The sequence below is a fragment of the Theropithecus gelada genome, chromosome 11 (genome assembly GCF_003255815.1).
Source record: "Theropithecus gelada isolate Dixy chromosome 11, Tgel_1.0, whole genome shotgun sequence".
Taxonomy (NCBI): domain Eukaryota; kingdom Metazoa; phylum Chordata; class Mammalia; order Primates; family Cercopithecidae; genus Theropithecus; species Theropithecus gelada.
In genome coordinates this window covers 103,252,563-103,277,044 of record NC_037679.1, presented here as the reverse complement: position 1 = coordinate 103,277,044, position 24,482 = coordinate 103,252,563, and the positions used below count along the sequence as shown (strand labels likewise).

Below are 24,482 nucleotides of genomic sequence, written 5' to 3'. Positions count from 1 at the left end.
CTAGGTAGTACCATTCAGGACATAGGCATGGGCAAAGACTTCATGTCTAAAACACCAAAAGCAACGGCAGCAAAAGCCAAAATTGACAAATGGGATCTCATTAAACTAAAGAGCTTCTGCACAGCAAAAGAAACTACCATCAGAGTGAACAGGCAACCTACAGATTGGGAGAAAATTTTTGCAATCTACTCATCTGACAAAGGGCTAATATCCAGAACCTACAAAGAACTCCAACAAATTTACAAGAAAAAAACAAACAACCCCATCAAAAAGTGGGCAAAGGATATGAATAGACATTTCTCAAAAGAAGACATTCATACAGCCAACAAACACATGAAAAAATGCTCATCATCACTGGCCATCAGAGAAATGCAAATCAAAACCACAATGAGATACCATCTCACACCAGTTAGAATGGCGATCATTAAAAAGTCAGGAAACAACAGGTGCTGGAGAGGATGTGGAGAAATAGGAACACTTTTACACTGTTGGTGGGATTGTAAACTAGTTCAACCATTATGGAAAACAGTATGGCGATTCCTCAAGGATCTAGAACTAGATGTACCATATGACCCAGCCATCCCATTACTGGGGATATACCCAAAGGATTATAAATCATGCTGCTATAAAGACACATGCACACGTATGTTTATTGCAGCACTATTCACAATAGCAAAGACTTGGAATCAACCCAAATGTCCATCAGTGACAGATTGGATTAAGAAAATGTGGCATATATACACCATGGAATACTATGCAGCCATAAAAAAGGATGAGTTTGTGTCCTTTGTAGGGACATGGATGCAGCTGGAATCCATCATTCTTAGCAAACTATCACAAGAACAGAAAACCAAACACCGCATGTTCTCACTCATAGGTGGGAACTGAACAATGAGATCACTTGGACTCGGGAAGGGGAACATCACACACCGGGGCCTATCATGGGGAGGGGGGCGGGGGGAGGGATTGCATTGGGAGTTATACCTGATGTAAATGACGAGTTGATGGGTGCAGCACACCAACAAGGCACAAGTATACATATGTAACAAACCTGCACGTTATGCACATGTACCCTACAACTTACAGTATAATAATAATAAATAAATTTAAAAAAAAATAAATAAATAAATAAATAAAATAAAATAAAATAAAAGTACGGGGAGGGAAAAGAAGGCCCCATAGCAACCTCACAGTCATTACCACTTCCAGCCCACTTGCACACAGTCTGCTGCAAGTGCAGACTTGAAAGGAACAGAGGACTTTGGAGTTAACCATAGGATAAATTCTTCAAGAGCAATTTTAGTTTTCCCTGGTACTAAGTGCTAAAGGGATTCTGTAGAGTAAAAAAGTGACCAGATGCCTGTAGAAAAATAGATGCCTGGGCAGAAAATACGGAGGTTTAGAGGGATTGCAGATCCCTCTAACCATGTAAGTTTTATGTCTTATTCAATAGATGCTCTTACGGCAAAATACATTTCCATTTATTCCAGTTGTGTGAAATTCCAAAGTAGGAAGTTATTTTATGTCTTCATATCTCCTAAGAAGCCTGCAGATTCAAGCTGGGGGCTTGTGGGCCAGACCTGGCCAGGACGAGCACCGTTTCCACTTGATCTGTCAGCTCCAAAAGGCTCCGACCGTCACGCCAGATTACAGCTCAGACCTCACGGCCGACACATCCTGGGACTTAGCTGTTAGAACCTCAAGTTTAGATTCTTGTCTGCTTAAACCAAACTAGGCATTTCTGAATAATTTCCTGCCCTCCACCAAACCATCTGCAGAAAGGAATTAATCTGAGTCACTGCCAACCACAGCGGAACTCATTCGCTGACCCCTCTTGTAACCGTCCCTTCTTTATACCCATCAGTACATCCTCGTTTCACCTCATGCTTTGTGACTATGAATAGAGTTGTTTACCTTGAAATCAGGCCAAGTCTACAGAACTTTTAACTGTTTTTTTCTCTTTTACAAATTTATTTCACGGAGTTCTGGTAGCTCTCTCTAACATCTTTACTAGAGAGAAAATGTCATTTCTGTTCTAAAATCATGACCTGCGCCGAGCGGTAAATGTTTGGGGCAGTCTCCCCGAATCAAGCAGCCGACCCCTCAACTCGGCTTCTCTTCCTCCATTCAGCCACCTCACATTCCTGATTCTTTAGACTGTCAGCTTGTTCTCTGGCAGTTATCCTAACACTGAAAGAGGGAAGGGGGCCTGAGCGATTTCCCCTGTAGCCAGCCGTAACCATGCTTTTGTCTGCCGTGTGCTTGGAGAGCCTCATCTCTGAAATGTTCCCTTCGTCTGAGCTTCCTCTGTCGGTGTCTTCCTGCGTAGTGGCAGGGGCTGAGGCGTTCTCCCCTTCCCTCTGCTGATACGCTTCCAGCCTGTGTTGCTTTGAGCATTCAGATTGAGTTGCTGTTGCATTTGTGATTCTTGGCTCCAGTCCCTCTAGAAATCATATTACTACTCTGAGTTCAAGGAGGGCTGGAACAGCTACTAAGAACAGAATGCATTTTAATAACACTCAGCACACAAAAGCCAGAGAATTTCTGCCAGAGGCCACCTCTGTATCTTATACTTGTCCCGTATTCCATCTCTTAAGAACTTTAAACAGAGTGGGGTGCTACGCTGTATAGTTGATGTGCCCTGCTGTCTACCGAAGGGCCTGTATCCTCAGACTGTTTTGGTTTGGACGTGCTTCAAATTTGAACTTAAATAGCTCTTTAGAACATTATCAAGGCCTTTCCCCAGAATTAGTATCTATTCCTTTATTTCATTCACCAGTCATTTTCAGATTGTCTGCTATGTACAGGCCTTTTATTGCAAGGCAACATTGGTATACAAAAAAGAATTCACCAAGGAGCTTGAAGAACAGTTGAGGAATTAAACATATAACCAGCTATTGGAAGGGGACAAAATGAATACTGTAGCAGTTTACACTTCTAACTAGGGATGACATTACAGAGAAAAGGGATTCAACCGTGAATGATAAGAAAGATAGAGAAGACAGATGTGTAGGAAATAAGATTGTCCACATTCTAGAATGAGAGAAAAGGAAAAGCAAAGACAGGGAATGGCCGGTATGTACCAGGAGATGAAGTTGGAGCAGTAGCTCCCATGCCAAAAACCTTTGTCTTTTATTTTGTAGGAGGGAAATCGTCTAAGATATTGGAAGAGGAGGAGGGAACTGTTCCAGCTGTTTTAGGAAGATTCTCTTACACCGGGGTTGAAGTGGTTATGAAGCTATTGCAAGATAGTAGGACGTGAGAGCTTGAATCAAGATTGTAACAAGGATATCAGAAATGAAAAAAACTAGGCTAGATGTGATGGCTCACACCTCTATTTTCAACATTATGGGAGGCTGAAGTGGGAGGATTGCTTAAGGCCAGGAGTTGAAGAACAGCCTGGGCAACATAGTGAGACTTCATCTCTTTAAAAAAAAAAAAAAAAAGGCCAGGCGCGGTGGCTCACACCTGTAATCCCAGCACTTTGGGAGGCTGAGGTGGGCGGATCACAAGGTCAGGAGATTGAGACCATCCCGGCTAACACAGTGAAACCCCCTCTCTACTAATAATACAAAAAAAGTTAGCCAGGCATGGTGGCGGGCGCCTGTGGTCCCAGCTACTTGGGAGGCTGAGGCAGGAGGATGGTGTGAACCTGGGAGGTGGAGCTTGCAGTGAGCCGAGATCGCGCCACAGCACTCCAGCCTGGGCGACACAGCGAGACTCCATCTCAAAGAAAAAGAAGAAAAAAAAAAAAAAAAACTTAACCAGGCGTGGTGGCGCTCTCCTGTAGTCCTAGCTACTCGGGAAGCTAATGCAGGAGGATCACTTGAGACCAGGAGTTGGAGGCTACAGTGAGCTGTGATCACTCCACTGCACTCCAGCCTGGGCAACAGAGCCAGACTCTTTCTTTTCAAAAGAATAAAAGAAAGAAAAAACTAAATTAAAAGAAACATGATCTGGAAAGAGCATAATAGGAAACTCACAGAAGAAGTGGCCAATAAATATATTTTTTAATGTTTTACCCCAATTTTTGGCTTTATTACAGATGGAAGGAACTACAGATGAAAACAGTGCTGTCATATTGGGAAGGTTGGGATTGGTTGGTTGGTTTGAGTCCCTAGTATGTTGAGAGAGTGGGAAAATGGGCACCTTTATTTCTTGCTTATGGGCTGAGTATTAGTACAGCTATTCTAGAATGGTCTGGTTACTTGTCAAAAACTGTACATAGGTCTACACCCTTTGGGACTCAGGAATTTTAAGTAAGAAATCATAGACATGCAAAGATTTACATATGAGAAAATATAATACATCAATATTTATAGTAATGAAAACTTGAGAACAAACTAAATGTCTATTGGAGTTAAATAAATTACAATATATTAATAAAATGGATTACAAAGCAGCCCATTATAAATTATTTTAGAAGAATATTTTATCACATGAAAAACTGTTTAATTATTAGGTGAAAAGAACAATTCATTAAATAGTAGGAGCAGTATGATTTGATGTGTAAAGGCAACATTCACCAAGGGATGTTTATCAGGCACTGGAAAGATGTGCGTCTGAAACTCAGTAGAGACAGAAGCTACGGTTATAACTGTGTGGATCCACCTTCAGAGTGGTTATATTTAGATGAGGACATAGAAGATTTATTATGCTAGTTTGTTTTGTATACGTGTGATATTTTCTGTGATTTAAAAAATTTTTTAAAAAACACCTACCTCAAAATAAATAAATTTGAAAGAAAGTGAATTAAATGTGTTAATGCCCTAAAGCACTTAGAATAATACTTGGCCCATAATGAATGCCCAGTAAATTAGTTGCTGTTATTATCATCCCCCCTTTTAAAGCTAAAGGTAAACAAGGTTCCCTAAGCAGAGGATCTAAGAGGAAGAACAGTGGACAGTCTCCTTAGACCTCAGGAAGCCTCTGCACGTGTGGGACTGAAGCAGAAAGAAGAGGAACAGCACCAGGACAGGGAAGAAATGTTGGGGCGGGCAGAGGAGAACCGGAAACATGTGGGTGTTGGGGGCCTCTAGGGCAGACAGCCTAGCAGGTGTTTTCGGGTCAGATTGGATCATACAGTTAGATAATCCTTGGGGGTCCTTGGTGGGTTTTTTTTTCCTAAGTTTTGAAATATAACTTGCATACAGAAAAGTACACAAATCATATGTACATAGCTGAATTACTCATATAGCAAATTCTTGGAACAAGCAGCAGAATGTTATCAGGGCCTAGAAGCCCCTTGTCATCTTCCTTCCAGTCACTCCTCCTCCAAGGGTAACCTGACCTCAAACACCACAGATTAGTTCTGCCTGTTTTTAAACTGTCTATGCCTGGAATCATACCATATAGACTCTATTGCGTCTGACTTCTTTTTTTTTTTTTTTTTTTTTTTTTTTTTTTTTTTTTTTTTTTTTTTTGAGACGGAGTCTTGCTCTGTAGCCCAGGCTGGAGTGCAGTGGCCGGATCTCAGCTCACTGCAAGCTCCGCCTCCCAGGTTCACGCCATTCTCCGGCCTCAGCCTCCCGAGTAGCTGGGACTACAGGCGCTGCCACCTCGCCCGGCTATTTTTTGTATTTCTTAGTAGAGATGGGGTTTCACCGTGTTAGCCAGGATGGTCTCGATCTCCTGACCTCGTGATCCGCCCATCTCGGCCTCCCAAAGTGCTGGGATTACAGGCTTGAGCCACCGCGCCCGGCCGCGTCTGACTTCTGTCATTCAGCGTTATGTTTGTGAACTGCATCTGTTTTGTTAGACATATACTTCATTCATTCTCATTGCTCTATGATACTCCGTTGTGTGAATGTGCCACAAATTATTTATCATCTGTTTCTCATTCAGTATGGACATTCGAGTTGTTCCCGGGTTTTAATACTCTTATCAGTGTCTTCTGGTGAATTTACACACACCTACGAGTCCACTTGTTCAGCCTTGGCATTCAGCTTTAGTAGATCCTGCCAGCTGTTCTTCTAAAGAGGACGTGCCCATTTACACTCCCACCAGGAGTGTGGGAGAGGTCAAGTGGTTCCACATCCCTGTCAGCACTTGGTGTTGTGTGTCTTTTTAAATTTCAGCCATTCTGATGGACATTTAGTGGTATCCCCTTGTGATTTTAACTTGTATTTTCCTGATGGCTAATGAGTTATCCACCTTTTTATATGTCTGTTAACCATTTCAGTATACTCCTGTGAAGTGGTCATTCAAATGTCTTGCCTGTTTTTCATTATTAACTGTTGTTACTGCTTTACAGGAGTTATATATTACGGATATGCATACATGAGATATGTATCTTCTATCTGTGGACTGCCCTTTTCACTCTCGTAATGGTGTCTTTTAAGAGACAGAAATCTGGCCACGCGCGGTGGCTCACACCTGTAATCCCAGCACTTTGGGAGGCTGAGGTGGCTGGATCACGAAGTCAGGAGATCAAGACCATCCTGGCTAACGTGGTGAAACCCCATCTCTACTAAAAATACAAAAAATTAGCTGGGCGTGGTGGCGGCGCCTGTAGTCCCAGCTACTGGGGAGGCTGAGGCAGGAGAATGGCGTAAACCCGGGAGGCGGAGCTTGCAGTGAGCCGAGATCGCACCACTGCACTCCAGCCTGGGCGACAGAGCGAGACTCCATCTCAAAAAAAAAAAAAAAAGAGACAGAAATCCTTAATTTTAATGTAGATCCAGTTTATCAATTTTTTCTTTTTGTGATAATTGCTTTTTGTGTTCTGTTTAAGAAATCTTTATATTCCCTAAAGATGGTCTCTTACATTTTCTTGTGAATGCTTTATTGTTTCACCTTTCACATTTATATATGTATTCATCATGAATTGATTTTTGTGAATGGTGTGAGGTAGATATCCAAATTTGTTTTGCATATAGTGCCACCATTTATCAGAAAGACCATCCTTTCCCCATTGCACAGCCAAGTGGCCATATATGTGAAGGGTTTTTCCATGTTCTCTTTTTGTCCCGTTGGTCTGTGTGTCTGCTCCTGTGCCAGTGTTATGCATGTTCATTGCTGCTGCCTTGTCCCATTGGTCTGTGTGTCTGCTCCTGTGCTAGTGTTATGCATGTTCATTGCTGCTGCCTTGCAGTGACAGTCTTCTTCCAGAGAGGAACGTTTGTATAGCTTCATTCTTGGTGGCCGTCTTAGCTGTTCTTGGCTCTGTGCATTTCCACTTACTCTTTGGAATCAGCCCGTCTATTCACATACACACCTGCCAGTTTTGATTTGGCTTGCGTCGACTGTAGAGATTAGTTGAGGCAGAGTTCACACCTTTGCAGAATTGAGGCTTCCAATCCTTAATCGTGTTTATTCCTCCATTTAAGACATTTTTAATTTCTCCAAATATTTTATAGTTTCATTAGAGAGGCTTTTGTCATCTTTCGAGAGAGCAATTTCAGTGAAATAGCAGAAACTAAATTCTTAGTTACTAAGGAGAGAACTCAGAAATGCAGGTAACACATGTAGACTATTCTTTTGAGAAATTTGGTTACAGGAAGAGAAAAGTTTCTACTAAGCTTGAGAGATGGAGATTCTGAAAGTCTTTTCAGGACGGGCAGGATTCAGTGCCCTCAGAAGCCATAGTGAAAGACCAGGGGAGGGGAGGGATTGGAAACACAGAGTTCATTGAAGGGACAGAGACATGGAGAGTTAGCTCAAGTATGAGCAGGGAACGCTGCCACCCTGGAGAAGCCAGGTGGGGTCATTTTGAGGCAGGACGGGTCCAGCACACGTTACCTCGGACCCCCTGGGTGCTCACATAGTCGACAGCACAGAGCCGTCGTGAGCCATGCCCTCCGCACTGAGAGCAGCAGCAAGCCCAGCTACACTCACGGCTGTCTTCACACCCCCGAGCCCCTGGAATACAGCACGTGCTATGTTAACAGAGCGTGTTCCACATTTTCTCTACCGGAGGTGCGTATTTGTACATGTGTCATTCCAACGGTCCTTTCCTCCAGAGTGTCTTAAAGTCAGGTTTGGTGGAAAGGGGCTTTTTCACAAAATCTTGCAGTGCCCGGGAGGCTTGAGGAACATTTCATAGTAGAAATGTTATGATAGAGGAGACTAAGGTGCTGAGAATAGGAGACTTCGTGCTTCAGTTACAGAAAGCGCCGGCAGAATTCATGGGAACAAACTTGTTTTGCAGTTGAGCGATAATTGGTTTACTCTGGAAGTGTGTTTAGATGTTTTGTTATTGTTTGTGTTTAGATACAAAGCTTTCAGCACATGCACAGAACATGGTATCTGCGTATCTAGGGGACTGATAGGGTGAGCTTACGTGCTGCCCATGATTGTGGTGTTTTTTAATAAAGTCAACGAGAAGACAATGTGTTTCACCGTAATACTTGCAGTGGTGGGATTACTTGCCGGTATTAGAAAATGGAGAATGGGAAATGGAAAATCTCATTGGATTATTCCTTCTTAGATCTACTATGTTTGGATTTGTAACCTTAACAGGTCAATAAAAGGAAGGGGAAAGAAGGAATCAATTCATTGTAACTAGAATGTAATGAGCACTTTCATTAAATCACAATTTAATTTGTACTCTTTGGGAACTTCTTTTCTGGTTTTAAGCCTTAAGGGGCCTGCCTTCAAGAGGAGATGAGGAAGACAAGCAGGTGTGGGAGGGGACGTGGGTAGCGGGCAGGGAGTCGAAGAGAGCAAGAATATCTCGAGCAATATCTGTTAGGGGAAGTTTCAGACACTAAAATGCGTCTTTCCCAACTTATCCACAGAATCCATTGCATCCCAAGGCCATGCAAAACCTGCCTCTTTTCATGTGATGTACATGGCAAAGCAATGCAGATGCCCCCTTTACTGTGGGGATATGTTGCAGAGCCCCCAGTGGATGCTGAAACTGTAGATGGTACTGAAGCCTGTAGATACTGTTTTCTCCTGTACATACATACCCGAGATAAAGTTTAGTTTATAAATTAGGTACAGTCAGAGATTAATAATAAACTAGGACAGTTATAACAATACTCAGAACAGCATGCACTGTAAAACATGAATTGTTTATTTCTGGAATTTTCCATTTAATATTTCCAGATCACAGTTGACTGAGGGTAATTGAAACGTGGAAAGGGAAACCACGGACAAGGGGGCGCTGCCGTATTTTAGTATAATGAGGTGCTAGTCCATTTCTGGTTTTGTTTTCACACCTGTGCCGTATAACACATTCATCTAAGTTTTTAGTTTGGTTTCTTCACATTGCCTATCTTTCCTAAGCAATCTAAAAGCTTTAACAACACATGCCTGTACCCCTTTGACTTCAGAATGACTAAAACTTTACAATCAAAGTCAACAAAATAAAAATCACATTTTAAAAGTAATCACAGTTACACAAGAGAAGTTGATCCTTGAGATTCTTTCAAGCCAAGAAAAAACAGAATGGATCAAGTACCAGTGAAATCTCTCCCTGCTCAGCTGTGCCCACATGTAATACTGCTTTCAGATCAAACTGCACCATGCCTAGTCCCTGGAGAACAGAGAGAAGGCCTCCCAGATGGAAAGCAGCTCCAGCTAGTGAAGGAACACTTCCTTCTCTCAACTTTTCGATTCTGTGATTCCCTCTATTTTCAAACACCTTTTCCCAGGCATAGCATACATTAGACCCTGGGAAAAGCGTAGCTTTATAGTCTGCCTCTATTTTTTTTTCCCCCTTAATCTTATTCCACCGCTTCTTGTTATACTTCCTCCTCCAGTGCTAAATCCCTCGTCCCCCTTCTTGTTTACACCCTCCTGGCATTTGTAGGTAATAATCACATTTCCCTGCCCTTCGTTTTTACGTAGTTCAGGTCTACATGTTTAGTTTTTCTAATCCTGCCTCATAAAATGATTCTTTCAGCTTCTTAGTCATGCTGCCATTTTTCTTTGAACTTACTCCAGTTTGTCTCCATTTTTCTGGTAATGAGGTGTCTGAAACGGAACACAGTGCCCTTAGGTGTGGCCTCGCCGAAACTGTGTCATGGAATGGGGGTCTGCTCAGGAGTGATGCCCGTGTCTGGCCAGCCCAGGGGTCTTTTGTCTCTCTTGAAGAGCTGGAATTGCTTCCATCAAGAGCCAGTGACTCCAGAACTGCAGTGAGCAGCCCAGTGCCTTTCCTCCTCTGTGCCTCACCTCCTACTGCGTTTCCATTTGAAATGACCCTTTTCTGTCCCCTGCTGTCAAGAAAATACCCACCCCCTACCCCTGCCTCCCTTTCTGTCCAGACTGAAGGCAGTAGCATTTTATCTCTACCTCTTTGTGGCAGTTACTACACAGTGTTTTGCATAGAGCACGCAGTCAATCTTTTTAAAGAGTTTTTTGTTGTTTTTTTGTTTTTGTTTTGTTTTGTTTTTGAGACGGAGTCTCACTCTTGTCACCCAGGCTGGAGTGCAATGGCACGATCTCGGCTCACTGCAACCTCCACCTCCCAGGTTCAAGTGATTCTCCTGCCTCAGCCTCCTGAGTAGCTGGGATTACAGGCACCTGCCACCACTCCGGCTAATTTTTTGTATTTTTGGTAGACGGGGTTTCACCGTGTTGGGCAGGCTGGTCTCGAACTCCTGATCTCAAGTAATCTGCCCACCTCGGCCTCCCATAGTGCTGGGATTACAGACGTGAGCCACTGTGCCCAGCCAATTTTTTTATAGTTTTATTGAGATATAATTTACATACATACAACTCACCCATTGCAAGTACATAATTCAGTAGATTTAGTGCGTTCTCAGAGTTGTGCAGCCATCACCATAGTCAATTTTCGAGCGTTTTAGTCACCGCCAAAAGGAAACCCCCACCCATTAGCATTCACTGCCAATCACCCCATCCTTCCCCAACCCCAAGCAGCTGCTACTCTTACTTCCCAACCCTGAATTTGGCTACTCTGGAATTTCATTAAGAATGGAATCAGGCTGGGCATGGTGGCTCACGCCTATAATCCCAGCACTTTGGGAGACCAAGGTGGGCAGATCGCTTGAGCCCAGGAGTTCGAGTCCAGCCTGGGCAACGTGGCAAAACCCCATCTCTACAAAAAAATACAAAATTTAGCCAGGTGCAGTGGCATGCACATATAGTCCCAGTTATTTGGGAGTCTAACGCAGGAGGATCACTTGAGTCTGGGAGGTGCAGGTTGCAGTGAGCTGAGATTCTGCCACTGCACTCCAGCCTGAGCAACAGAATGAGACCCTGTCTCAAAACTAAAAAAAGAATAGAATCATACAATATGTGGTCTTTTGAGACCGGCTTCTTTCATTTAGCGTCATGTTTTTACATACTTTACATAGTGTAGCTTTACATAATGTAACACGTCAGAATTTCGTTCCTTTTTATTGGCCAGTCAGTTAATACTTTTTTTTTTTTTTTTTTTTTTTTTTTTGAGACGGAGTCTCGCTCTGTCGCCCAGGCTGGAGTGCGGTGGCGCGATTTCGGCTCACTGCAAGCTCCGCCTCCCGGGTTCACGCCATTCTCCTGCCTCAGCCTCCCGAGTAGCTGGGATTACAGGCGCCGCCACCAAGCCCGGCTAGTTTTTTGTATTTTTTAGTAGAGACGGGGTTTCACCGTGTTAGCCAGGATGGTCTTGATCTCCTGACCTCGTGATCCGCCCGTCTCGGCCTCCCAAAGTGCTGGGATTACAGGCTTGAGCCACCGCGCCCGGCCTGGTTAATACTTTTTGAGTGGATATTTTATACACTTCGATTTTTCCCTCCTTAAGGTCGTAGAGTATCAGAATTATGCCTTTAAAAGTATATACAGTTTTAAAGGGTATTTATTATTTATGTTACATATTTTTGTATATTATTGCAAAATTGATGTTGCTTGTGCTCTAAACAACACTGAAGTATGTAAAGTAAAAATGAAACTCCTTCCATCCACTGAGGCCTTTTTTTTTTTTTGAGACAGTCTCTCTCTCTGTCACCCAGGCTGGAGTGCAGTGGCGTGATCTCGCCTCACTGCAGCCTCTCCCTCCGGGGTTCAAGCTTTTTTGTGCCTCAGCCTCCTGAGTAGCTGGGACTACAGGCGCTCGCCACCACACGTGACTGATTTTTTTTGTATTTTTAGTAGAGATGGGGTTTCACCATGTTGGCCAGGCTGGCCTCAAACTCCTGACCTCAAGTGATCCACCTGCCTCGGCCTCCCAAAGTGCTAGGATTACAGGCGTGAGCTACCACGCCCGGCCTCACTGAGGTCTTTAAAAACTCTTTGTTCCAGGGCCGGGTGCGGTGGCTCACACCTGTAATCCCAGCACTTTTGGAGGCTGAGGCGGGTGGATCACAAGGTCAGGAGATCGAGACCATCCTGGCTAACACCGTGAAATCCCGTCTCTATTAAAAATATAAAAAATTAGCCTGGCGTGGTGGCGTGCACCTGTAGTCCCAGCTACTCCGGAGGCTGAGGCAGGAGGATGGTGTGAACCTGGGATGTAGAGCTTGCCATGAGCCGAGATTGCGCTGCTCACTCCAGCCTGGGTGACAGAGCGAGACTTGGTCTCATAAAAAAAAAAAAGAAAAAAAAATTCTTTGTTCACACAAATTGCCTTAGTAAACATACTTGTACATAGATTCTTAAATTTCTTATTGGTGTTTCTATTGAATATACTCTAAAAGTAGAATTATTTGGTCAAAGGAAATATATAATTAAATTTGGCTGATGAGACCAAATTTCTCCCCTACCTACAGTTATCCCACAGGTCATTGCTTCAATGTTCCCACTTCCCATGCCCTAATCAACTCTGATTGTCAGTGACCTCGAAATGTCTGCCAGTGTGATCGGGGAAAAACATAAACCTATCTTGTGTAATTTATATTTCTTGTTTGTTTGTTTTGAGTTGTCCTTTTCCCTTTTTTTTTTTTTTTTTTTTTTTGAGACAGAGTCTCGCTCTGTTGCCCAGGCTGGAGTGCAGTGGTGCAATCTTGGCTCACTGCAAGCTCTGCCTCCCGGGTTCAAGCGATTCTCTGCCTCAGCCTCCTGAGTAGCTGGGATTACAGGTGCCCACCACCATGCCCAGCTAATTTTTTGTATTTTTTTTAGTAGAGACGGGGTTTCCCCATGCTTATCAGGCTGGTCTTGAACTCCTGACCTCATGATCCGCCCACCTCGGCCTCCCAAAGTGCTGGGATTACAGGCTTGAGCCACCGCGCTGGGTCTTCTTGTTCTTTTTTTGAGACAGGGTCTCGCTGTGTTGCCCAGGCTAGAGTGCAGCGATACCATCATATAGCTCATTGCAGCCTCAACCTCCTGGGCTCAAGAGTTCCTCCCACCTCAGCCTCCAGAGTGGTGAGAACCACAGGCACGCACAACCACACCTGACCAATTTTTTCATTTTAATTTTTTGTAGAGGTGGGATCTCTCTATGTTTCCCAGGCTGGTCTTGATCTCCTGGGCTCAAGTGATCTGCCTGCCCCAGCCTCCCAAAGTGCTGGGATTACAGGTGTGAGTCCCCACATCTGGTCAATATTTCTTTTTTTTTTTTTTTTTTTGAGACAGAATCTCACTTTGTCACCCAGGCTGGAGCACAGTGGTGTGATCTTGGCCCACTGCAACCTCCACCTCTTGGATTCAAGCAATTCTTTTGCCTCTGCCACCCAAGTAGCTGGGATTACAGGCACCCGCCACCACGCCCAGCTAATTTTTGTATTTTTAGTAGAGATAGAGTTTCACCATATTGGCCAGGCTGGTCTTAAACTCCTGACCTCGTGATCTGCCCACTTTGGCCTCCTAAAGTGCTGGGATTACAGGCGTGAGCCACTGCATCTGGCCATATCTAATTATTAATGAAGTTGGGTATTATTTTTGTGCTTGTTAGCCATTTGTATTTCTTCTGTGAGTTTTTTATTCATATTCTCTTCCTGTTTTTCTATTAGGTTATAGGTTTTTAGGCTTATGGTACCACTTCATAATACATTGATGTCAATCCTTTGTCTTTTTGTTTTGTATTTATTACATTTTTCAAGCCATCATTTGTACTTTAATTAAATTTATAGCTCTTCTGTCCCCATAGACATTTTAAATTTCTAAATAGTCCAACTTGCCCTTTTATTCCTTTATGACTTCCGAATTTAAAAGCACTTACCCTCCTCCCCAAAATAAAGCTAAAAATACTTTTCTGTCTCCCATCCCAAGATTATAAAAAATATGCTCTTAAGTTTACTTTCAGTATTTTCACAGCATAGGTTTTAAATATGCATCTTTAACCAGTTTGGAATTTGTGTTGCTGTATGGTGCGAGCCAGAATACAACCATAAGTGAGCCCAGTTGACCCAGTTCATTGACTTCATATGCTCCTGGTCATGTCCTAAATCCCACTCATTTGATGGTATCAACCCAATACTCTTCTAATTATTACACTTTTATAGCATGTTTTATTTGGTAAAGCAAGTCTTAATATCACTCTTCTTTCTTTAAAGTATTGTCTTGACTCCTCTCTATATTTATACTTCAGGATAAATGTTAGAATCCATTATCAAATTCCAAAAAGAACCTTTAGGATTTGTTTGGAAATGTATCATACACACAAATACAGACATAAATAAAGCCTCAAATAAGGCATGATAAAATATATAGCAGTGGTTATCTCTAAATGATGGTAATATTCTGGGTGATTTTTTTCTTGTTTTTTTTCTTTATTTTCCAAAGTTTTTACAGTATTTGTGAAGCACTTTTTACTTTATTTTATTTTATTTTATTTTATTTTATTTTATTTTTGAGATAGAGTCTCGCTCTGTCGCCCAGACTGGAATACAGTGGCGCAATCTCAGCTCGCTGCAACCTCCACTTCCTGGGTTCAAGCAATTCTCCTGCCTCAGCCTCCCGAGTAGCTGGGACTACAGGTGCCCGCCACCACGCCCGGCTAATTTTTGTATTTTTAGTAGAGACGGGGTTTCACCATGTTGGCCAGGCTGGTCTCGAACTCCTGACCTCAAGTGATCCGCCCGCCTCGGCCTCCCAAAGTGCTGGGATTACAGGCGTGAGCCACCGCGCCCGGCCGGAATAAAGACTATTTCATGGGAAATAAATAAGTGACTTGTAGAGAGTGAAGAAGAGATACCTGGCTCAGAATATAAACTAGAATTGTCTGGAATATTCCTGGGAAGGATCAAGCCGGAATCGAGCTACTGAAGCAACACCACCCCACAGCCTCTTCTGTAGCTTGGTTGAGGTCAGTTCTGCTGAGACTTTAAAGTTTGTGGCCTTTTCACTTCGCAGCATTTCTGGGGCGTTTTCTCTGCAGCTGTATTTACAAGGTACCCAGCCTCCCAGCTCTCCCTGTTCTTCCTACTCCTGTGGCACAGCCAGAGCTCGAGATACATCGAGGCAGTGTCGTCTAAATCTGGCCCCTCAGTGTCCTGGTCTGTTAGTCACCGTTTAGCAGAAAGAAGATTGCTAGGTCTATTCTTAACTCTGATGTATTTAAGAAGCACTGTGCTAATTCTTGACTCAGAGCATCTGGATTCTTTTTTTCTTTTGTTTTTTTTCTTGCCCTGTCTTATGGTGCCAAGCATCTAGTTTTGTTGTTTTTTTTTTTTTTTTTGGCTGTTTTAAGATGGACTCTCAGCTGGGTGTGGTGGCTCACACCTGTAATCCCAACATTTTGGGAGGCCAAGGCAGGAGGGTCACTTGAGGCCAGGGGTTCAAGACCAGCCTGGGCAACAGACCCCACCTCTAAAAAAAAAAAGAAAAGAAAAGAAATACAAAAATTAGCCAGGCGTGGTGGTACACATTTGTAATGCCAGCTACTTAAGAGGCTGCAGCAGGAGGATCACAGGAGCTCAGGAGGTCGAGGCCACAGCGAGCCTGATCAAACCATTGCACTCCAGCCTGGACAACCGAGGGAGACCCTGTCTCAAATTAATAGAGAGAGAGAAGAAGGGAGAGAGGGAAGGAGGGAGGAAGGGAGGAAGGAAGGAAAGAAGGAAAGAAAAAGAAAGAAAAGAAAGGAAAGGAAAGAGAGAAAGAGGCTCACGCCTATAATCCCAGCACTTTGGGAGGCCGAGGCAGGCGGATCACGAGGTCAAGAGATGGAGACCATCCTGGCTAACACAGTGAAACCCCATCTCTACTAAAAATATAAAAAATTAGCCGGGCATGGTGGCAGGTGCCTGTAGTCCCAGCTACTCAGGAGGCTGAGGCAGGAGAATGGCGTGAACTCAGGAGGTGGAGGTTGCAGTGAGCCGAGATTGCGCCACTGCACTCCAGCCTAGGCGACAGAGCGAGACTCTGTCTCAAAAAAGAAAAAAAAAAAGAAAAGAGAGAGAAAGAAAAGAAAGATAGATGGGGTCTCACTATGTTGCCCAGGCTGGACTCAAACTCCTGGGCTCAAACGATTCCCACACCTTCAGCCTCCAAAGTAGCTGGGATTACAGGCATGCACCGCTGTATCTAGCTCCCTTTTTGCTTTTTAATCTATATGCTCTTGCTGGGTGATCTTATCCATTTAATAACAGAACACCTAATATTTGTCAGGCATTTTCTATTTGTTAGGCATTACACTGCACTTTATATGACTGTCTCATTAAATCCTTAAAACAGCCGTATAAGGTAGGGCACCGGAGCTCACTTCTGTAATCTCAGCACTTTGGGAGGCTGAGGCAGAGGCAGGAGGATTACTTGAGCCCAGGCATTCAAGACAAGCGTAGGCAACATAGACTCCCATCTCTCCAAAAAATTAAACTTGAAGACATTGGCCTGACATGGTTATTCTTGCCTCATTTTACAGATGAGGAAACTGAGACTCAGAGAAGTCAAGATCAGGTAACTCATTGGCAGAACTGGCCTTGAAACCCAGGCAGCCTAACTCCAGAGCCTGTGTTCTTAACTACACTTTACACGCCATTTTTAATTTTCCTCCTTTCTTTCCTAAAACCTGCTCTGCCTCCTACATTTTCAGTCTTGTTTGTCCAATATCCCCAGCTAGAACTGTCAGAAATGATTCTCCAGTTCCCCCTCAGTTAACACCTCCTCCTTTTAGTCCTGCCTTTGAAGATGCTCAGACCTGTGTGTTCCTCTCCACGTCCCCGACCCTCCCTTGCATCAGCCCCGCCTAACCCCAACCTGGGCTGGGCGCAGGAGCTGCCCTTGGTGGGCTCTTCCTTCTGCTCAATCTAAGAAAGTGAAGATGCTCATGTCACTGTACCATTTAAAAGTTCATGGACTTCCTTTTTTGTGGTTTTGGTTTTGGTCTGGTTTTTAAGCAGATCACACTGGAACTCCCTCACTCCACATGCTCAGTCCGGCCTCGCCTGTGTTTTCAGCTCCGTTTCCTGTCATTCTCCACCCACTCCCTGTGCCTTACATTCCTGCCATCCTGAGGCTTCCCTTTTCGCAAGATCTGGGCCAGGCCTGTCCTAGCTCCACGCATCAGCCTTTGTTCTTTTGCTCTAAGCCTCCTCTGTCTTTGATCTCCCAGACAGACTCTAGTCAGCTCTCAAGATCCAGACCCCATGCCTCTTTCGTAGCGTTTCCTCAGATTCCTCCGGGGTGAGGCAGTCACTCTTCGGGCTGCCACAGCACATGCTCAGGCCTCAGCTGTGGCCTCACTCTGCTGGGTGGTCGTTTATCTGTTTACGTGCTTGTCTCCATTAACCTAAATGGGTCTTTAGGACAAGGACCAAATCCCTTCAGCTTTCAGCACCGAGCACAGAGTAGCGCTCAATAAATGTTGGTTAAAACGCTTGAAGGAATGGGAAAGAGGCTGTTAAAAACAACAGGAAGTTAGAAATATACTTACTTCTAAGCAAAGGGATTATCTTGTGTTTCTCGGAGTAATCTCTTCAGCTAAATCAGCAGGCCTCAGGTTGGGCAGGCTAATGTACCGAATGAAAGTGACACACGGCAAATGGAGAAGTCCTTTAAATTATAAGTTCCCTTAGGGCAAAGGTCACTCCACAAGGTTGAGATCCTATCTGAGATCACCATGCCCCTCTCTCCCACTCTCACGCAGGTTCGTGAGCCTGTGGCTTCGTGGAGAGAACATTCTGTTTAGAGTGAGAGGCCAGGGCTGAAGCCACAGCTCTGCAAAAATAATCATCAGCTTTGGGCCTAGAACCAGTGACTTTTTGGGCCTCACTTTCATGAAGACACATTTGATACTTACTTTTACACTTTTCTGATGGTTAATTTTGAGGCAGAGAGACTTCACATAGAAAGTGCCTTTTTTGTCATGTATTGATGAAAAATAATTCTTAGCTCAGTGCACATGAGATTGTTGTATCTGAAATCCGTCTCTCCTTTCCCTTTCAGCTTCAGGATGAGTTAGAGAAAGGTGAACGGGACAATGCAGAACTGCAGGAGTTTGCCAACGCCATTCTTCAGCAGATAGCAGACCACTGTCCCGACATCCTAGAGCAAGTGGTCAACGCCCTGGAAGAGTCCTCTTGACCCTGCTTTGTGGGGAAGCCTGAGGTAGTCAACCCAGGAGCCAAGAAAGGAGAACTACAAGGAACAGGCGCCCGGAACCTTCTTGGCACCCAACACTACAAACTTCCTCCCATCTTGCTCACCTGAAGAAGCGTGATTCCAGCACCGTTTCTACATCTGCCGTCTTTCTCTGCCTTCCTGCTTTGGATGTGGTCTCTACACTAACCTTCTTGATGTCCAGGGTAGATAAAAGGTCAAATCTCTCTGAAGAACTGCAACCTGGTCGTCAACAGTGACTGTGGAAGCTGGTGGCTCGGCCCTGACAGAGGAGCCTCTCATCGCCTGTCCTCTGACATGAGAATGACATGAGAATGAAACCAGGAATGTACTTGGAGTTCAGCGGGCTGAGAGGATGCCTCCGGTGGACCAGAGAGCTGAGTGTTCTAATGTCACAATAGGTGCTTTCTCCTAAAAGGGTAAAAAACAATCTCAAAAAGATGAGAAAAAGAAAAGGGGGAAGGGAAGAGAAAATCGACTCTTCTTTTCACTGTCTCTTCTGCTTACTTTCCACATGAGATGCTTTATACCGGGGAGCTGTGAGCAGGCCTCACGATGGCTTGGGAGCACTCATCCCCCAGGGTGTGAGTCTTCACCCAGCCCTGACTGTCTGTCCCAGCCTTCATTACTCTGGTCCTCGGCCAGTTTACAAGAAGATGGTGTGAGGTGTTCTCCACCAGTCTCTCCTGTTTGAGACTGTTGACCATATCATACAATTAGATCAAATGTCTCTAACTGAAGGAGAACATATGAGGCTGAAAGAGCACCATCCAGGGCAACATAGCGAGACCCTGTCTCTACAAAAAATTAAAAAGAGAACATACAAAGTTGACAACCCCTTTTGTCCCCACCTGCAGCTTTGCCCCAGTAGCAGATGCCCGTGCCTCGGGGTTGGGCTGCTTTCCCCTGAACACCTCCAAGAGGCTGCCTGCCTTCCCAGCACCCGTGTCCCGAGCTCCTGCAGCCCAGTGGCTGCTGAGGTTTTGATCCCTCACTCACCCTGCTAGCTTTGCCCTAGACTCATCCTCTCAGAACCTCAGCCTCATGCATTGCCTGGAACCTTCTTCTGGCATAAATGAAGGTTTCTTGTCCTATACACATTCCTTCCTCGATTATTTCATTCAGAGAATATTTATGAAATGCCTACTGTGTGCAAGTCATCCATCCTTGAAAAGGCCACTTCTCAGTAAGGGAGAGGTGCAGTGGATTCTGTGAGACATACCAGCTGAAGTCGAAGCAGTAAATAGCGTGTCCTTCCCCTCCCCGATCTTAAGGTATGTTTTCTAGAAAAGCTCCCTAATGGAATTCGTGAGTTTGGGGGGCTCAGTCACCCACTTGCCTGTGGGATTCCATTTGATGATTCTGGATTTTTGCTGTTTGTTGTTGCCCTTAGAAGGCTCTGAGTATCTACTTGTGGGTGGCCATTTGCTGACATCTGCATGTACCTTGTGGAATTCAGCCAGCCTCGTGTTGCAAATCAGAGAGCTGACCCCAAGACTGCAAATCCATTTGGCGGTATTGGCATTGTTAAGGACATTTTCCCAAGCGTAGACAACAGAGTTGTAAATAATTGGGCATGAAGAAGTAAACCACTTAACCCAAATCTAGTTCTTTGACCATCTCTACCACCAGAGCCCAGCAGACACTCACATCTCCTGATAAGAGTTGCTGGACTCACTGTTTTTGTTTTGCGTTTTCTCCTCTCCTTCCCCACTTACTCCGAGAATTTAAAGTCTGTAGAGTCAGCACAGCCCCATCAGTCCAGGAACTTCCCACCAGCAGCCCCTGACTGTCCCGTTAACTGATACGGTCACATCTCCAGCTCCCCTTATTCCCTGCTGTAAAACAGTCCCTCTCCCCGTGAGAGGAAACTGTGGAGTGTTTCTTATCGAAGGTCTAAATGGACTCTGCTCATAAACCTCTTACTGAGATGCTTCCTGATCGCCAGGCTGGCCAGAGAGGCTGCAGGGGTTAGATAGTAAGTGGTGGTCCTTTGTGGTCAGTTCCTCAGTTCTGTTTATTGCAGTGCCCATAAACCATGTAGCAAGCTCCCAGTACTGAGAGCCAGGAGTATTAGAATCTCACTTTATCCACCATAATGTAAAGACCTGGGGTATGATCACAGCCTTCACAGGGCCACAGTGGAACCAAGAAAGCAGGCAAGGCCATGCCTACACAAGTGGCCTGGCACTGGCACTGGCCAGCTGCTCTCTCACTGGTCTATCCAGGAAGGCATCAAGCAGGTGCCCCAGATCCACCCACGTGGCCTTTCTCATCAGGTGCAGCACCTGCCACTCTCAGCCACTGGGTGTGTGACGCTCCTCTTCATCTCAGTGTTCTCCATCACTTCCCCTCCGGAACAACTGATGGAAGGAGGCCCTCTGTGACAGTGCTGCTGAGAAGAAAAGTTTCTGGGACAGGTATCATCTGTCTGGTCTCTATGAACAGCAAGGAATCTTGACCCTTCTTGGGCACTGTTCTGGCATCTCAGATGATGTGGAGACTGGCTAAGAGTTCAGTAATAAACATGGCCTGCCTTTGTGCTGTAGGGCAGAGTGGATGCAGCTTGTAGCATTCAGAGTATCTCATTGAGTCCAAATCATTGAACCAACACTTAACCGAATGTCCCACTCCCATCACACTAGGACTTGTCATTCCATGCCCCTCTCCTAGCAGTCATGGTTTCATATGGCCATGCAACTGCTACTGAAGTTATATAGCCTTGAAAACTCAATGCAGGTTGCCCTTAATTTTCCCCAAGCCCCTCCGTCGGCAAATCTAGTTGCCCTTTAGCACCTAAAGATCTGCACCTCACATCAATGTCACCATAAAGAGGGCAAGAGGAAGAGCGGGTGTGATCCCAACAGGGTTTTGTAACTGAAGAAGTACAGTATGAGTGTCTCATGTCTTCATATACCTCTAACCCCCGGTACTCATTGAATCATTGATGAGGTATCTCAGTTGAGATTTGCAAGGACTTTGATGCCATTTGAAATGGAAAAGATTTTGAACAGGCTTTAACATATTTAAGAAATATAGATGGGGCCGGCCACGGTGGCTCATACCTGTAATCCCAGCACTTTGGGAGGCTGAGGCAGGTGGATCACCTGAGATCAGGAGTTCGAGACCAGCCTGGCCAGGATGGCAAAAACCCCGACTCTACTAAAAATACAAAATTAGCCAGGCGTGATGGCACACGCCTGTAATCCCAGCTACTCGGGAGGCAGGAGAATCGCTTGAGCCTGGGAGGCAGAGGCTGCGGTGAGCCGAGATCGCATCACTGCACCCCAGTCTGGGTGACAGAGACTCCGTTTAAAAAAAAAAATATATATATATATATATGGATGGGAATCACCAAATTCATCTCAGCTCTAACCTTTTAACCTTTGTCCTTGCACTTTATAATCTAAAGAAGATCTACCTGTGGCTCTCGGACTTCCTCATACTTGGGTTTTAGAAATAACTTGTAAAGCAGACTGGACCCAAGGCCGCCTTCAGTGTTGAGAGGGGCATGTGACTTGCCACTTTCTGTCAAATGAAGTCTGGTTGTCCATGAGGAACTTGCGGACTCACCCACCCCCAGAGTGAGAAGAGGAAGACGACGTCATCACAGACACGGTCTTAGCCACCTGCTGAACTAATCCCTCCCCTATGAGGGTCAGGGTTGTGAGGAAACCGTCATGTATCACCCAAAATATAAATGTTTCTGAGCTGCCCATCCACTGGCATTTGGATTTGCCGCCAGAGTCCTGTTCCTCCTAGGACCATACCGCCCTCCTGTTGACCGTGTTACTTGAGTGTCGGCCTGGTGGCTACCCTCAGAGTCTTTGAGGAAAGAGCCAAGCAAGGAAGACCTCGCTGCGTGGAGTGTGACACCACGTGGCATTTCTCAAGCCCAGCGGACCCCGTGTCAGCAAATACCAGTAATTGAACATCTGTACCCAGCCTCATCTTCACCTGCCTGGGTTCGGAACTGAGGAGGAAGGATGAGAAGAGACCGCAGTGCCACAGACGCCCTCCGCAGAGCAAGGCCGCCCATCCATCACTGCCAGCCCTGGGCTTCTCAGGAGGGGACGTGAACCACTCAAAGGAATGTCTTAAAGAGAATCTGGAGTTTCCCCCATGCGAATTAGGGAATAATTAGGCAAGAAAAGACATACATTACAGGGAAATCCTTCTGAACAAAATGGCTGTCTTTACCTACTCTTTTTAAGCAAAAACTATCTCCAGACTTTTTAGTGTCAAAACTGTAACCACCTGTCTCCTGATTTTTCCCAATGTGTTTGGCAAGTGCTGTGACCCTGTTGTAGGCACTTCTCCTGACTCGGAGGGGGAAGTGGTTTTAGGGATTGATTCGGGGGAGCGGGTTTTTGTCCCATCCCACCTCCCCTCCTCTTTCTCTGCTTGTCGATATCGTCTGTGTGATTCAGAGAATTGGGGCAGTTACATTGTGTCTGTTGAGATTATTAAAAGATTAAAACGTAGTTGTAGAATGAAAAAGAGCTGTGTTTTAAACATGCAAACCAATATCTTGTTAATAAAGGAATTCAAGCTACAGGGCAGCCACGCTCCCCCCTCCCAAGCTGGCATAGGTGGCCCCGGGCTGGCAGCTTAGGAAGCGTGGAGCACACTTAGGGTAGTGCCCACCTGGGTGAGAGACACCTGCCGAGCAAAAGGAACGAGAATCTAGGGCTCAGAGCTGCGCAGTTGTGCCAAGATTTTCCTATACATGCTCAGGACCTCTGGGTAAAGGTTTCACAGTTTGTGACCCCATAACCACCCTCACCCCACGTGGGTCCTAGCTCAGTGTGCCTAATACTGCATGGTGACCTGGGCTTGACCCTGCAGCCCTGCCCGGCAGGCCACAGGACCTCTCCTGCCCAATGGTGCTATCTCATCCAGTGACCGCCCAGCACGGGTGAGCACTGGCCAGCCTGGAGCTTGCAGTCCAGGTGGAACAGACCGTATTCCATGTCAGTTCCTTCTGGCTTCGGGCCCTCAATTCTTTCCCTTTGAGCTTTTATAGACCCCAGATCTCCTAGGCCCGAGCTGTCTCTCTTGGCCCCAGAGAAGCCACTGTCAAGAAAGGAAGTGAACCCTACTGAAGCCAGAGAATCCACCCCGGCCAAAGCAAGCCCTCTGGGTCCAGCCCCTCTTTCCACACCATGCCAGTATTGCATCCATCTACTGCAGCTACACATCCTGAGGGCAGCACCACCCACTCTGGCCTGCTGGCCCATGGCAGGACTAGCCCGGGCACCTTCCGGGCACTGCAGGATGTCCAGTGGGGCCTGTGACTTGCTCCCTGTGGCATCGGAAGGAAGTGTTGCACTTTACTGGAGGAGCACCTGCCCCCTTGTAGCTTGAGTTCCTTTTGGTAACAGTAGCAGCCTCCATGGTGGTGTCTGTGATGCAAACGCACCTGCTGCCTTCAACTGTATGTGTGTGTTCCTGCTGGAGTTGTGTTACTGACAGGATAATGACATTACAAAGAAATTGTGTTATATTCAACTTTGCCTTGATAATTATTGTAAACACTTTGTTCATTTTTTCTTTTTTATTCACAAACTAAATCCACCAGGAAATTATAAAGTTATTTAAAAACTGTGCTGTGTCCTCCTTTGAGTCTCACCCAGTTGCTCGCCTAAGCAAGATGTGTCCTCACATGCTAGAAAAGATGGACAAGGCCCGCAGTCCCCAAGAGGCCAACTCCAGTGGCAGGCAGCCCGAGGGCCAGGGTCCCAGGATTGACCGTGGGTGTGGGCGTCTCCACACAGCCCTGACGGGCATGGTGCCCGCATCCCCCAGCCTGCTGTTACCTCGGAAGAGTGAGCCTCCTTTCCCTTCCCGCCTGATCTCCGGGTTTGCAGCTCTCAAAGTCAATTCCCAGTTCCCTTTTTCCTTCTTTCCACCCTCAGCCCTGGGCCAGGTTATCCGTGTCAGATCTCACCGTTGCAGAGCTTGGAGTAGGTGCCCAGCACTGAGGGATGGTGTTGCTCTCGTGCCAAGATAGAAGAGCCGTAAGGGCAGGCCATCGAGGGAGGGCTTTGCCCAGAACTGGGACTCAGGCTTCCGTGGGGCGTGCTCTG

The 24,482-nt window shown here is 45.5% G+C and overlaps 1 protein-coding gene across 4 annotated transcripts in view; it reads left to right on the top strand.

Annotated features, from left to right (window-relative positions):
- Nucleotides 1-23,998, top strand: part of ERC1 (ELKS/RAB6-interacting/CAST family member 1) — a 502,036-nt gene extending 478,038 nt beyond the window's left edge. For 2 of the 4 annotated variants that reach the window (XM_025401992.1, XM_025401990.1), the window contains one exon: nucleotides 18,220-23,998. In XM_025401992.1, coding sequence (XP_025257777.1) covers nucleotides 18,220-18,357 — 138 coding nt within the window. In that variant the 3' untranslated portion in view covers nucleotides 18,358-23,998. Of the gene's footprint in view, nucleotides 1-8,738; nucleotides 8,795-18,219 lie in introns of all 4 variants that reach the window. The other 2 variants (XM_025401993.1, XM_025401991.1) reach the window with 2 other exon arrangements.
- Nucleotides 23,999-24,482: the final 484 nt, after the last annotated feature.